Genomic DNA, 14405 nt, shown 5'->3' with positions numbered 1-14405 from the left:
TTAGGAACCCTGTCCAAAAAACTAAAGGTGTGTAATATGTTTTATTAAGGTCAACAAAATATTTAAAAACACCTGTATACACACAGAGTGTAACTCTCTGTCCATTTTAGAAAATAAACTGGAAGGAGACAGAGCTCAGCAGAAGGAAAGGATTCAACAACTGATTGAAGGGGGGGCCCATTCCTCCCTCACGTTGTTTCTGGGGTCCCCTGTCCCCAGGAATAGCATTTCAGGGGGCTGCCATGGGAGGGAGATGGCCAGAAAGTCACAGTGCTGAAAGAAATCCTGCCAGTGGATTTTTTCCCACTGGATCCAAGTCAACTAACCTCACCCAAATTGGAAAATAAAACAATTCCTCCCTAGCTTGTCTACCAGAAGACAATTCCTATTCGCTGCAGATAAGTGGCTTTATTCCAGAAAACTAACTACAGAAAACAATCTTTGGGGAACTGTTGTCTTCTTAAATCCTATTCTAGCGCCTCTCCACATGGTGGCAGCAACATCATATTTGATGAACACTTCCCTGTTTGTATCACATAGGACTCGGAAGGCTTGACAACCCAAATTCAACATCTCAGGACTGATCAGGGCCTAAATAATATTTTAAAACAAAATGCTGGTCACAATCCAACACAGAATTAAGTGTCCTCAAGCCCTTTGAACACAACAGGCTTACCAGCGCTTACTTCTGCAAATGAATTGTATCTAATATTTTTAGAAACAGTATTTAGCAGTAAAATCATTCCACCACGCGTTTCCCTTGGCTTTTATGGTGAGGGGAGTTCCATTTTTTTTAATTTCCACTGTAACTGAGCCAAGAATGTGAAGTTAAATTGACCCGAAGAAATGGGGATCTTCTGCAATTCCATACTTCACATATTCCTCAACTGTAATGATTTGATGCACCTAATCTTTACTTTGGTATATATACCTTGACAGAGGTAGGGGGGCATTTTTATCCCCAACAGCAATGAAAAGGACATCACAATTAACATAGATGATGAAATTAACATTACTCCCGCATGTCACCTGCTGTTCCTGACCACGGAGAAAGGAGGCCAACCAGCATAAAACTGCGCTCCGAATCCCCACGTCAGCGAGGCAATGGATCAAAAGTCCATGATTGGCCATGTCAAATACTGCAGTAAGATCTAGTAATATCAGCAGCACTGACCCACTTCGGTCAAGCTGTAAGAGAAGCTTGTCTGTGACGGCGACCAACAGTCTCCGTCCCATGCCCAACACACAAGCCAGACTAGAAGAGATCCAGTGCTGATACATCATTCAGTAAAGTCTGTAGCTGCTCCAACACCACTCTCTCAATTACCTTGCCCAGAAATGAAAGATTTGAAACTGGGTGGTAATTGGCTGGATCACTAGGATCCAAAGATGGTCTTTTCAAGAGTGGGAAGACCATCGCCTCTTTCAGCCAACATGGGAACTCTCCTTGCTCAAGGGAGAGATTGATGATATCCGGGTGGCCTTGTAGCCCTTCTAGACTGGACTTTATCAGTCAAGAGGGGCATGGATCCAGAAGACAGGTAGTCAGTCTAACAGCAGCTATGACCCTGTCTACACAGGCTGTGAGAGTAGAGCGAAATGTTCCAGGATTGAACTTGAAGACTAGCAGCTGTGATATCAAACATAATAAAGATTTAATTTTCTTTTGATGCTTAATGACCAAGTGATGAAAACCTGTTTTTAGGGTTTAAGGGTTAATATTTGATGCAGAAGAAACCAAGAGTCTTTATGGAATAAGTATTTTATAATTTGGTGATTTTTGTTTTGTCTATTTGGGATTTTGCAAATATTTTGAAGAACAAATTAAAAATTGATACTAAAAAAGAAAAAAAAGTCATATTTTGGGACCCTTCTGATCCAACCAACTACTGCCCAGTATCAAACCCTCCATTTCTGGGAAAGGCAGTTGAGAGAGCTGTGGCTGAACAGCTCCAGGATTTCCTAGAAGATACATCGACTCTGGATCCATTTCAGTCTGGTGCTGGGTCATGCGATGGATACATGCAATGGTCGCCCTCAGAGATCATCTCTGTAGACAACTGGATTGGGGGAGATGAGTACTGCTGTTATTTTTCATTCTTACAACAGTGTTTGAAATGGTTGATTATGACCTAATGGCTACTGCCTTGTCATTTCTGGGCTATGTGGGACAGTCTTGCAGTGGGTGGTTTAATTCCTCCAAGATCAGTGACAGAGTGTAGAGCTGAGGGAGAGGGTACCATCATGACACCTTTTGGTATGTGAAGTTCCTCAGGAGTCGATCCTCTCTCCAATGTTATTTAACATCTACGTGTGCCCCTTGCCCAGTTAGTCCAGAGGTTTAGACTGGGTTGTCTTCAGTATGCACATGACACCCAGCCATATTTGTCCCAAATACACTGGCTGAATGTACTGAGACTGTGGTGAAATGGTTGAAAACAGAAACATCTGAAACAAAATCCATCAAAGAAGGAGGCCTTGTGGCTGGGCTGGGGGGATCCAGGCTCAGGACTCCATATGCTGAGATTTGAAAGTACATCCTATGTTATGGCTACCTAGTGAAAAGAGGCATTACCTTGTTCCAGTAACAAGTTAAATCTTGCACACGAAGAAAGACATTTTCATCATCGGCTTTAAGTTCTGGACTAAGCTCAGAAATCTCATCAAGGATCAAAAAGTTCTGAGGTGGAGTGGGAAGAATAAAGACTTTAGGCATAAAAAAAGAAAGGCCAATCAACGAAAACCACAGTTAAACCTTAAACTTTTCTGCCATCAAATCGCAGCTTATTTATCTGCAGGGTTTTCGAGACAAAAGGCATTCAGAGGCAGTTTGTCATTTAGAGGTGGTCTGTCACTGCCTGCCTCTGCAGAGTGACTCTGGACTTCCCTGGCAGACTCCCATCTAAATACTGACCAGGGCCGACTCTACTTAGCTTCTGTGAGCTGACAAAATTGGGCTAGCCTAGGCCAGCCAGGTAAGAGCAACCTCAAATTAAGTTAAAATAAAATATTCCCCATATCTGCTAAACCCATACTCAAAGATGAGCTCTCAAAAGTAACTGTACCTAGCAGAATGGTATGTGTGTCACAAGAAATAAGGGCTCCCTTGGCTCTAATCCAATACTAGCAGTAGCCAAGTACCACACCCTCCCCTGACAAATCCTATCCCACAGAATTTTAACTAGAAACATACAAACATAGGGGAAGAGGTACAGTTTCAATTTCAAAAATGACTTTTATTTTAACAATACAACTCTACAATTAAAAAAAAATTACACCTCTAAAATGAACCAGATTTACTTCCAAAAAAAGCCCAGGAAATTTTTACTTTCACACCACAATGATGCCTCCTCTGTCTAAATTTTCTCATATGACAAACTGTGGTCCAGGCTGCTGAATTTGCTGACACATAAAAGCGGGGGAGTGAGGATGAATTCAAAGCAATGGTTTTCCACTAGACCAGTTTACTCCACCCATTGTTCTTATTTATTTCTGTGTAACAGAGGCTAATATCTGGAATGCCTTTGAGAGGCAGCCAAGCCGATTTTCACCCTGGTCATGCCATTCTACAAACAGGAACTACAAGTCAACATTATACGGAAAAAGCAAATTGAGGGCAGAGTTGAAAAGAGGCACCTCCATCTCTGAAATGTTGCCAGGTGTATAAGGAATGGAGATCACATGAAATGTACTTTGATAAAATCACCAAGTATTATCCAGAAGCATACCCCCACAGAAGGCAAGGCAATGCTGGGGATTTAGGGAGTCAAAGAGTGATAGAAATGCAAAACAGTCATACAGCAATCGACAGGAATGAACAGCAAGGCAGCCTCCTGCAGGAATTCTTCTCTAGAATTATATTCCAGCCCTCCCATCTTCCATGGAGTTCATGTTTTCAGTCAAATTGTCCCCTGCAAGGTTTCTAAGTCAATCATTTTCAGTGGCGGAGCTACAAGGGGAACGGGGGATGCACGTTGCACCGGGCGCATGCCCTGACTCCAGCCTGGTGGAACAAATTACCAGCCGAGGTTAATGCCCTGTGGAAACTATCTTTATTCCACAGGGCTTGTAAAACCTGGTTGTTCCACCTGGCCTTTTCCAACTAGCCAGCCGGCACCAACAGCTCCTCTCAACCTCCAAAACAGGGAGGGGGGAGAGAAGTGGGGGATGAGTCAGTTGGATTCTTTAAGTTGGCATCTATTTTTTATAAGCTACTTGTTAATTCTACTATTCAGAATGTGGTAGGCATTTTTATAGTTTTAATGCTTAATATTGTATTTCAATGTTTTATTGTGTTTTAACTGTTGTAACCTGCCCTGAGCCTTTCGGGGTAGGGTGGGATTAAAATGTGAAAAATAAATAAAAATGCAGAGGGGAAAGCTTCTTGGTGAAAGAGACTGTTTAAAATATAAGCGTTAGGGAAATCATCCTATCACCTTATGCTCAAATGGCAGGTACTCAAGGTGCGAGAAACTCTCTGATTCTGTACCTGGCTGGGCCAGACTCAAAATCTGTGAAACTAACCCAGTACTACTACTCCTCTGTGACCTTAACGACCAGGCCACAGAAAACATGTAGGCCTCTGCACATATTTCTCTTCCTTTAATTCCAGTGCTAATGTATAATGTTATAAATTGACAGGAGGTCATTACACAGTTGCCAAATTTAAAAAAAAAAAAACTCCACAAAGGACTAACGTGGACATCTGGGGGGAGATCAATAAACTTTATGCAAGCCAAAAAAAAGTTTGTGGACTTGTTTGCAATAAAAAGCACACCCACATGGCATCCTGATTTCATGGTCAGTAATACCTTGATTCGTCGAATGCTGACCATTGTTTCTGATGCTTTTTCAATGGCCGCTGGGAAGAAGAGAGTGACCGTCAACCTCACCGCACCGTACAGTGACACAGCAACAAAAACCCGACTTGCCGAGATAACATTGCCAAGTAGTACATAAGTCATGAAGGACATGAACACAGTTATTTTGCTGGCAACAAAGAAAGAGGCCAAATTCAGTCCCCGAAGATAAGAACTCCTAAGAACCATGGAAATCTCCTTCCTAGAATTAAAAAAAGGGATACCATATCAATTTAATGTTTGTTAGAAACGTTTAAACTTGCATCCAGCTTGTAAAAGTACCTGAAAAAAACAAAAATTCTAAAGCACACCATGATGAATCAGATCCAACTTTTCCACTCTTGAAAACATCTTCTCTTGCAGATCCAAAATATGTTCCAGGATGATAGAGACATTATGCCTCTGGCGGCAAAATCAACACACTGCATTATTTTTATTTCCACAATTTTCAAAATGAGGGATAAACTCCATTTTCTTTATGGGACAATCATGAGTTTTAACAAACCATGTAAGCAGAATTACCAGCACTGCATAAAAAGAAGAAAATGGGCGTTGCAAGCGTAATTCAGATGAAATATTAGAAAGTTGCTCTACGCCCTCAAGAAAAATATTCTCCGATTCTTTCCCAGAGTCAAAGAAAAATGCCATTACCACTTCATACTCCAACACATACAATACATTTCAAAAAATGGAAAGACCATTCAGGCATCACTGTTTGTGGGATGCTGATTACCTTCTCATATTATTCACCAGATCAGCAAACAATTTTTCCCAGGTATACATCTTTATGATCCTCATCCCAGTTATGACCTCATTCATGGTCCTGATCCTCACGTCTGTGAAGGCTGCAGTCTTAGTCCTATAATTTCAACATAAATGAAAAGGTAACACACAAAGTTTTGTTTTGTTTTTAAAAACACTTTCTGTTACTTATGTGGCTGTCATAACAGATAAAATGTCAACAGGTAACTACAGGTAATTCAGTCAGAAAGAAATGGATGTCATGCTACTAATAAATACCACTCATTTAGTGAAGCCAACTTAAATATGTACATACAAATGTAGTTCAGGAGTTCAGGATGGGATTTACCTAGGTTTGGCACTGCATTTAGTTTCAACTTTACTCAAATGCTCAATTAAGTAGTAAAAGGCCAGTGAAATTTCACCATTAGGAGGAGAGACGGGGGCGAAAGTCAGGCCTGGACTCTCAGTCCCACAGTAAGCACCTCCAAGCATGCTTGCAAAACAGCAGTAGGACACTAGAGCATTCTGTTCAGCTCCCAGGGTCACATGACCAAGACAAGACCCTGCAGTGCCAACAGTTTTGTTGAGGCTGGTGATGTGGGAGAAAGTGGTGGGGTTTATGCCCACCATGGCTTACCAGACGAATGTGGCCATCTGATGGTCAGGGGCTAACCCTTGAGGTACTGACACCATATCTGGCCAAGTAAATCTCTTCTCATGCATGAGAACATATTTTTCACAGGCACATTTTTTTTCCAACAGATGTCACCATTCCTGTGCTTCTCCACTCCAGCTTTTCTATTTCCTCTCAAAGTATTATTCTGGTGCTTCAGGCCAACATCATTCCAAAGACTTCCAAAGGGCTGACAGGATCAGATTCCTGCCCAGAGGCTACAGCCCAGACTCTAGCAGTGACCCAAGGAAGGGGGCAGGAACATGAACACAAAGAGAGATTTTATTTAGATATCTATACTATGCTCTTCAACCAGGACCCAAAGTTGCTTACAACATTGTTCCTCCCTTCTCCATTCATCCTCAGAACAACTGCCCTGAGAGGTAGATTAAGCTAAGAGGGAACAGCTGGTCCAACATCACTCAGCAAGCTCACACAACAAGGTGGGGATTCAGACTTGGGTCTCCCAGATACTAGTTCAGCATTCTAACCATTACACCATGCAGCCAAGGAGGAGCATCAGCCTGGGCTAGAGCCAATCCATACTGCTGCCGAGGAGAAGGCAAAGCAAAGAGTGCTGGTCGCTCTTATGCCTCCTCATCCTTTACTCTCACACTTTCTATCTGACAACGTGGTAATACCAAGGAAGGAGAGCCACACTGGCACAGCCAGCAGTGAAAGCAACAGGTAGGAGGCCCCAACCAAGGGAGGTGGACCAGTGAGAGAGTTTTACCCAAGGGCTTGTCAAATTCTGAAGATGACTGCAGCTCTCCCCCACCCCCAACTCTGGTTCGCTTGCTTTCATCAATATACCCATGACACTCCACCTCAGGCTCACCAACACATTGCACTGATACTCCCAACCACCGCCATCTTTGGACAAATTCACCACTCTTATATTCTCCCTGTCCTGACAATCAATATCCATTCACATACTGAAGAGAAAATAACAGAATGCATCCAGATATATTACACAGGATGGTTCAGCCTGTTTCCTATCCTTGGTGACTCAGTCATTAAGGCAGAGGTGGGATCCAGCAGGTTCTCACCAGTTCCCGAGAGTGGGTTACTAATTATTTGTGTGTGCCGAGAGGGGGTTACTAATTGGGTCCGCTTTTCCATCTCCATGTCTTCGCCTCCCCCTCTCTTCTTCTTTCTCGTAGCCCGGAGCTTGCCGGCTAGTAAGAGGAGGGACCCTTTAACTACTGTTGGGTCCAGGGGACTCTTTACTTGCTTGGTAGGATATTTATTTTGGCACTGTTCATTTTATGATAAATTGTGATTTACCATGATGCTTGGCCACTTAAAAGCTCTGTATTCCTGTATGTGAGAATGTTATGCTAATCTGTGTCTCTAATCCTGGATTAATTAATGTGAAATATTTGCAGAATATACAATATGGATTGCGAATTCTAGTTCACAATGGATGATGTTCTGGTTTATTTTTTACTTTAAACAGAAGAAGAAGAAGAGTTTGGATTTATATCCCCCCCCCTTTCTCTCCTGCAGGAGACTCAAAGGGGCTTACAATCTCTTTGCCCTCCCCCCCCCACAACAAACACCCTGTGAGGTGGGTGGGGCTGAAAGCTGTGACTAGCCCAAGGTCACCCAGGAATAAAAAGAGAGTGTTAATGACTGATTTTAGGTATTTATGGGGCTAAAGGATTACAAAGCATTTTGTATAAGTGAAAGGTTAAAGGTACTAACTACTAACGCTTACTCAATTTTTTAAAAAAGTCATGACCCGTGTATCCTGGCAGTAGCCTTGATATCTAGCTCTTGTATATGCCTATGCAGTAGGAATGGTCCATCGGATCCATGTTTTAATGAATTTGTGTCTTAATCTGCAGTGCAAATTATTTTGAGTACTGAATGTATTAGCCCTTCAGATATAGTTAACAATCAGTGGTGATGGTGAATCTTCACTAAACTGTAGTGACCACTCATGATTTCACAGTAGGCATGAAGTCCTGTTGTTTCCTATGTGGCTGGTTAGCGAAGGTAGAAAACGGGATAATTCTCCCTGTTGGGCTGTTTTAAAAACATGTTTTAGAATATGGTAAAGTTCCTTGATTAAGGAAAGTATCCTTCTTTTGATTTCTAGAAACAAAATTAAGTATTTGAAAGTATTAAGTATTTGACAGGCAGTCAATTAGAGGAGAAGTAGTTGTTTCTGTTGACACTAGACGGTAGGACTTGCTATAATGAGTTTAAATTATAGACAGAAAGATACCAGCTGGAAATTAGGAACTTTTTTTTTACAGTAAGAGTTTTTTACAGTAACAGAGAAATTATTAATGCCCTGCCCCCGGAATGCCCCGCCACGCCCCCCTTGTGCCCCGCCCAGCCCCATTGGCGCTACGCCACTGTTTGAATCCCACCACCATGGGAACCTGTTACTAAAATTTTTGGACCCCACCACTGCATTAATGCTTAAGTCTAGTTCTATCTGCATAGCTTCCATCTTGAGGAAGTTGTTGGGGAATCTCCCAAGAGTAAATGCTCCCTTATCTGAAATGGGGAGACCAGAGCAACCATATGCACAGCCCTCAACCATAAAGTTCACTGAACAGCATTGGGTAAATTGATCAAGCCCAAATATACTATCCTGGGCCATTTTGGAAGAGACTAAGATAAGATAAATGTAATAAGATAAATTGCAAGCTGTCCTAAGTTCAGATAAATAAAAAAGGATGATACATTTAAGTTATTTAAGTTAATAACGGTTGTTATTACAGTTACAAAGATGTTCATTTAGAAATCGTGTCTTTGCCTTGCTTAGTATAATCTGCAATTGGATGAGGGTTGTTGTTGTTTTAAAATCACAACATATCCCTAGGTGAATTTTGTGAAGCCTTCCCACTCATATACTGTGGCATGTCTGAGGAAGACAAATCTGAAGCAATGAAATTTGGACTCGTAACAACTACGAAAAGTTTTCTCACTACAGTGTTGAATCCTAAAGAACAATAAGAAGCAGCAGAGCTAGTTCAAAGTCTATATTTGAACTTCATGGCTTACCTTTGGAATATTTGCAAAAAGACCCCAAAAGATCCAGCAATGAGCACTAGGAACTGGCTCAGAAATATGGGAATTTGAAATCTTTTTTTGGAAAAAACAGAAAGGCAAGACCCTGAAACACACTTACAGAGCAGGCCCAATCAGAAGCCTACTCAAGTCTATTAAAAAGATTTTTACTCCCAGGAAACTGTCCTTAGGGTTGCACCGTCATTGTTCTTAGCTGAGAAACCTTGTGTTCTGCTCTGCCTAGAGCCTCTCACACTCTCCACACAGCCACAGAACAGCCTGGCCTTTCTCCTAAAGACACAATCAGCAAGGGCAGTTTTAAACCCTGAGTGACAGATTGGTGTTAATAGAAACAGGGTCCTTCTTCTCCTTTCTACAAGGAGCATCTCACAAACAGCAAACTTCAACTAAATATATTTTAGTTTAGAATGGCAATTACAACAAAGCAAAATAATATTTGCTTGGTTCTCTTCATCTGTCAGAAACCATGCTTTCTGAAATTTCTCTGTGTCCGATAACTTCATGGGCAGCCTAGCAGCATTATAAGGTCCCTTTAAGATGGGTTAACATTCATCCAGTGAATAGTCCACCCTCCACAGCTTTGGGCCCCCACTAGGGAGAAAAGTGGGAGGGTAAACACACACCTATGTTTGCTGACATCTTTGTTCAGCCAGCAAGGTTGCTCCCCTGTTAACAAGGAATGTATTTTGCTCGTTGCACAAGAAGATTATAAACACTTTATACACTGGGCTGGAACTGCAGGCACTAGAGACTGAAAACTTTCCATATCCCCAAAGGCCAATCCTCTGTCACAGAAAATCTTCAGCCAGGAGGTGCAATAGCTATACAGCCAGAATCCACATTTACCTTAAACATTATTTTATTTTAATTTTATTCCATTTATATCCTGCCCTCTCTGACCAAAGCCAGGCTTAGGGCAGCATACAAGCATTTTAAAATTTACTAATGTATAAAAATTCACTAACCGTAGCTATCATTACAAAACTCAAGATGGTAACAATTTGGCCTATGATCAACCACTTGGTCCAGTTTTGAGCATGACCTTCAATAAACTGTTCAAACATGGGCAAGTCAAGGGGGGTGACGTAGTAACAGAGTTTTTGTTGTCATGAGGAAGCAGGCAGATAACAGTGGGATTAGACTAATGCGCTAAAAGTGTTTGTAAATGTTTTTTTTAAAGCCTTACCATAAGTGCACGGTCAAATTTTCAGTTTATGTAGGAACAGTGGAAGTTGTCAACTTGTCTTTTCAAACCCATACCCAAATGCTGAAATTCTGATCTTTCAGAGCAATTTCAGACCATACCTTTTTCAACATGTGTATGCCAACAGAAAAAGAGTATGCAGGAATGTCTTCTTTAGCCTGATCTGCCCAAATGAAAATTTCAGAACAAGATGTCATGGTGATTTAAAAAAAAAAAAGCTTAACCCCTCCCCTCCTCCAAAACAACAATCTAAGTGGGCTTACACTTTTCCTCTCAAACTCTAGTGGGCTTCAACACTCTTATACGTCTGAACCTTTATGTATATATATAAACCTTTAATGGCATAATTAAAACAGCAGCAATATACCAGAAAAATGGCGACCTCAGTGTAATGATACAATCTCCAGTACAGTTATAACCGTTTGCTGATGACAGAGCACAAAAAGTTAGCCAGCGCTTCCAATACACTTGCAGAACCACAATCCAACATCGTTACCACAATTGATAGATTAATATTATCAATGGGGGGTTTTAACCACGGGTTTAGATATTTATTCCTGGCTAAACTGTGTAACGGGCAGTGTAATATCACGTGTTGGATTGATTCTTACAGTCGCTTCGAACTGCAGGGACAAAAAAATCTTTCATTAAAGCTGCTACTTTCTGTATTCTGCCCTGAGTGGTAGCTGAAGGGGAGAATATTGCACCTGGCAAGGGTCAGGGCTCGTCGCAATTTGGGTTCTAAGACCAAATGGAAATACTTGGCCATGGTATAGGGTTTTAATGGTATACCCAAGTGCAAGGGAGAGCAGCGTTTATTAGCCTGCTGCATCAGGTGACTATACTCGAGATCATACAATCTCGTGAACCTTTATGAAGAGTCGTACACACAAGACACACAAGTAGCAAAATAGGAAATCTGCAGCTTTCTTTTCAGCTTTCACATCTGCAGAATGCTTGCAATCTCCTAGCCACAAGCAGAAAATCCACTGACCTCAAAGATGAGAACAGCCTCCCAAAGCAGGTTTGCAGAGGAAGCAGAATGATGAGAACGGCCATCCCAGCTAGGCAAGACGGTCCGATCTCGAGCCAAAGGAAGATGGTTATTGCAACGGCCTGCAATGGCCCAGCCCACAAGAAATGCAGGAAGATTGTTACCTGTGCAAAGAGAAAGCAGCCCATGACATATACAAACTGAATGAAAAGCCTGAGAACAGCTGACATGTGTTGGTAGTCTCAAGTAGATTTACTGGCAGCAGTTGAGGAAGATTTCCTTCACATGACTGTCCCTGGGTTTAGGTGGGGTTGTGAGAATACAGAGACAAGTCCAGTGTGAACTGGAAGTAGCCATTTAGCTGCAGTCCAATGTGCCCATATACACATTGTCATCCAGGGCTGCATCTTCTCAGCACTTGATATTGTGTGATCACAGCCTTATGGATGGATATTATATAATTATATTTGCAGCTGGACTGGCCTGTCCTCACAGGATAGTCCAACTGCAAACGGTTACTTCAGTGAACAATAGAATAACAGCCAATGAAGCAAGGATGGAACTCTAGCTCATATAAACTATCTACAAACTGTAGGCTCATGGGACCACAAGGATAACCATGGAAAGGGTTACCTGAGCACTAGCTGTTAGTCTGCACATGGACCCAGAGCAAAGCAAGAAACTCTCCCTTTCAAAAACGAACAAAACCAAATGGTGGCTGCAAAAATGACTGAATTTTGATCCTCCCTTTTTTAAAAATCACAACAAACAGCAGCAGCTGGTTGATGGCCAACAACTGATACAGACAACATCCACCAGCATACAGAGGAACTGGTTTTGCACACTTCAATAATCAGTTTCCCATGGTGTGGAAATCTAGATGCAGCAGAAGCGATGTTATATGTTGCTTGAACATCAGGTCTAAAATTGTTTAGTGTTTTATCCCCACATTTTAGACAAACCACACACACACGAAATCGACTTTTATCATTCAGCTATATTTAAAAATCTCTAAAATATTTTTTTTAATCACAGTTCATCAAGGGTACCCAACAGCCATTCATAACCTGCAGGTTTGACTACCAGAATGCTCAGTGTGTGGAGATATCCTGGAAGCCTTACAGAGTCTATTGCTGGTACAGAAAGGAGAAGTCCAGTTGGGTTGGACTGCCAGGAATGAAGTACGCTGATGTTCCATTAACCAAAGCATTTGCTAGAACTAACCTACAAGCAGTAAAGGGAAGGCTGCATCTTATCTATTTCTTCTCTTTATATGCAGCCCAGTAAAATGGCCTTCCATCACCTCTTGGCAAACAATGCTCTTGTGTACAACCACAGAACAGCTATCCTGACTCCCTGCTACAGCGCAATATGCGGCCTGCAATGCTGTCTCTGGTGAATGGGGCCCCCCTCAAGAATAGCTGGAGAGATACAGCTCTGCCATGTGAGGAGAGGGGAAGAATCACCAAACATCTACTTCTTTCCATCTGCAGAAATTATTGGATCCAATCTACATTACAAACAGTGAAAACACACAAAGTGCCATCCTGGGCTTCCTCCGAGGCAAGATTCTGTTCTGAACGTCAGCCTCATTCCTGAAACTTGGGAAGCTTTGAGGTAAACTGCAGGATTATTTTCCCTCACCACTACATATCTGGAGAGTTTACCCAAAGAATGATATACTCAAGTATGGACTTATTCCTGAGCTCTTTCAACTCAGCTGCATTGATTCTGGTGTATTCTGCCTACTGCTGAGTATTCTCAATTTACTGTTTTAATAGTCTTTAATGAATTACAGCCACTCAAAAGAATTTTTAGATTATAAATACTTTACAGCACACAAAGTCTTTCAGAAATACAACATAGTATCTGGAGAACTGGAAACCCTTGATAGATTAGACAAAACAGGGAAAAATAAATTGATAATTAGTGGTTTTGAAGGCTAGAAATGGTTAAAATAAGACCCAACAGAAAAAAATGCGACCTTTATTAGTTGTAATTTTAAAGATTCAATTTTACTTAGGTTGTTAGAGCAAGTGGTAATAATTTTTTTAGTATTAATATTCCGTACAGGCAAAACTGGAAGTCCTTACAGTAAATGTACTTGTTTCTCTTTGTGATTTTTCTTTGTGTCTTTTGTGAGGTAAAACTGTATAAGTACTAATAAAAATTCAAACCAAAAACAAGATCTGCTTCCAGATTGATTAAGGATCAAGCTCACTCCTCAGGATCACAGAAGAGTGTAATAATCAGCCTGAAAATGTATATTTATAATAAAACAATTTCTAAAGTGTCTGGAAATGAAGCAAAAAAATGCAATACAATTGATCTGTCAGTCACCAAGACATCTTTAGAACATTATGCAAAACGAGTGCTACCAATAAATTATCCCTTTTTAACAGAATTCTCAACATACCTGCTTGGCATTCACAAGCTAAGGAGATATAGAGGATGCCCTTAGGGGATGAGCCAATATATCAAGTCGAAATAATAAAATAAATAAATAAATAAATAAATAAATAAATAAATAAATAAATAAATAAATAAATAAATAGCTCACTCAAGAAAGCGCACTTAAGTTTGCTTAGAAACATATCTACATCTAACGGTACACCTGTACAGAGGGAAATCCAACTACTTCAACCCATGTCTTAGCAAAGCAGAAACCAATAAAGTAAGCCCATCTCCTGAATCTTCACACAAGCCAGCTCAAATGAGTCATCTACAACCAACTGTTACTAAAGATGGTTCTTACCTGATCAAACTTGTTCACATCATTTGATAAGAGATTTACAATCTGACCAGTTGTTGTTTTTGTCATAGCTACATTACTCAGACGAAGTGCCTGAAAAGAGACAAGAGTCACACCAAGGTTTTACAGTT

At 41.1% G+C, this 14405-nt stretch overlaps 1 protein-coding gene across 3 annotated transcripts in view; it reads right to left on the bottom strand.

The window, feature by feature from the left end:
- The window catches only part of ABCC4 (ATP binding cassette subfamily C member 4), a 217887-nt gene that overhangs the window by 146496 nt on the left and 56986 nt on the right, over window positions 1-14405 (bottom strand). For all 3 annotated transcript variants that reach the window (XM_048494888.1, XM_048494887.1, XM_048494889.1), the window contains 5 exons: window positions 14278-14367; window positions 11523-11686; window positions 5593-5718; window positions 4812-5061; window positions 2576-2680 (listed from right to left, as the gene is read on the bottom strand). In XM_048494888.1, coding sequence (XP_048350845.1) covers window positions 2576-2680; window positions 4812-5061; window positions 5593-5718; window positions 11523-11686; window positions 14278-14367 — 735 coding nt within the window. The remainder of the gene's footprint in view (window positions 1-2575; window positions 2681-4811; window positions 5062-5592; window positions 5719-11522; window positions 11687-14277; window positions 14368-14405) is intronic.

The sequence above is a fragment of the Sphaerodactylus townsendi genome, linkage group LG04, assembly GCF_021028975.2.
Source record: "Sphaerodactylus townsendi isolate TG3544 linkage group LG04, MPM_Stown_v2.3, whole genome shotgun sequence".
NCBI classification, from domain to species: Eukaryota; Metazoa; Chordata; class Lepidosauria; order Squamata; family Sphaerodactylidae; genus Sphaerodactylus; species Sphaerodactylus townsendi.
The sequence above is the reverse complement of the archived record's forward strand: the minus strand, read 5'-3'. Positions and strand labels throughout refer to the sequence as shown.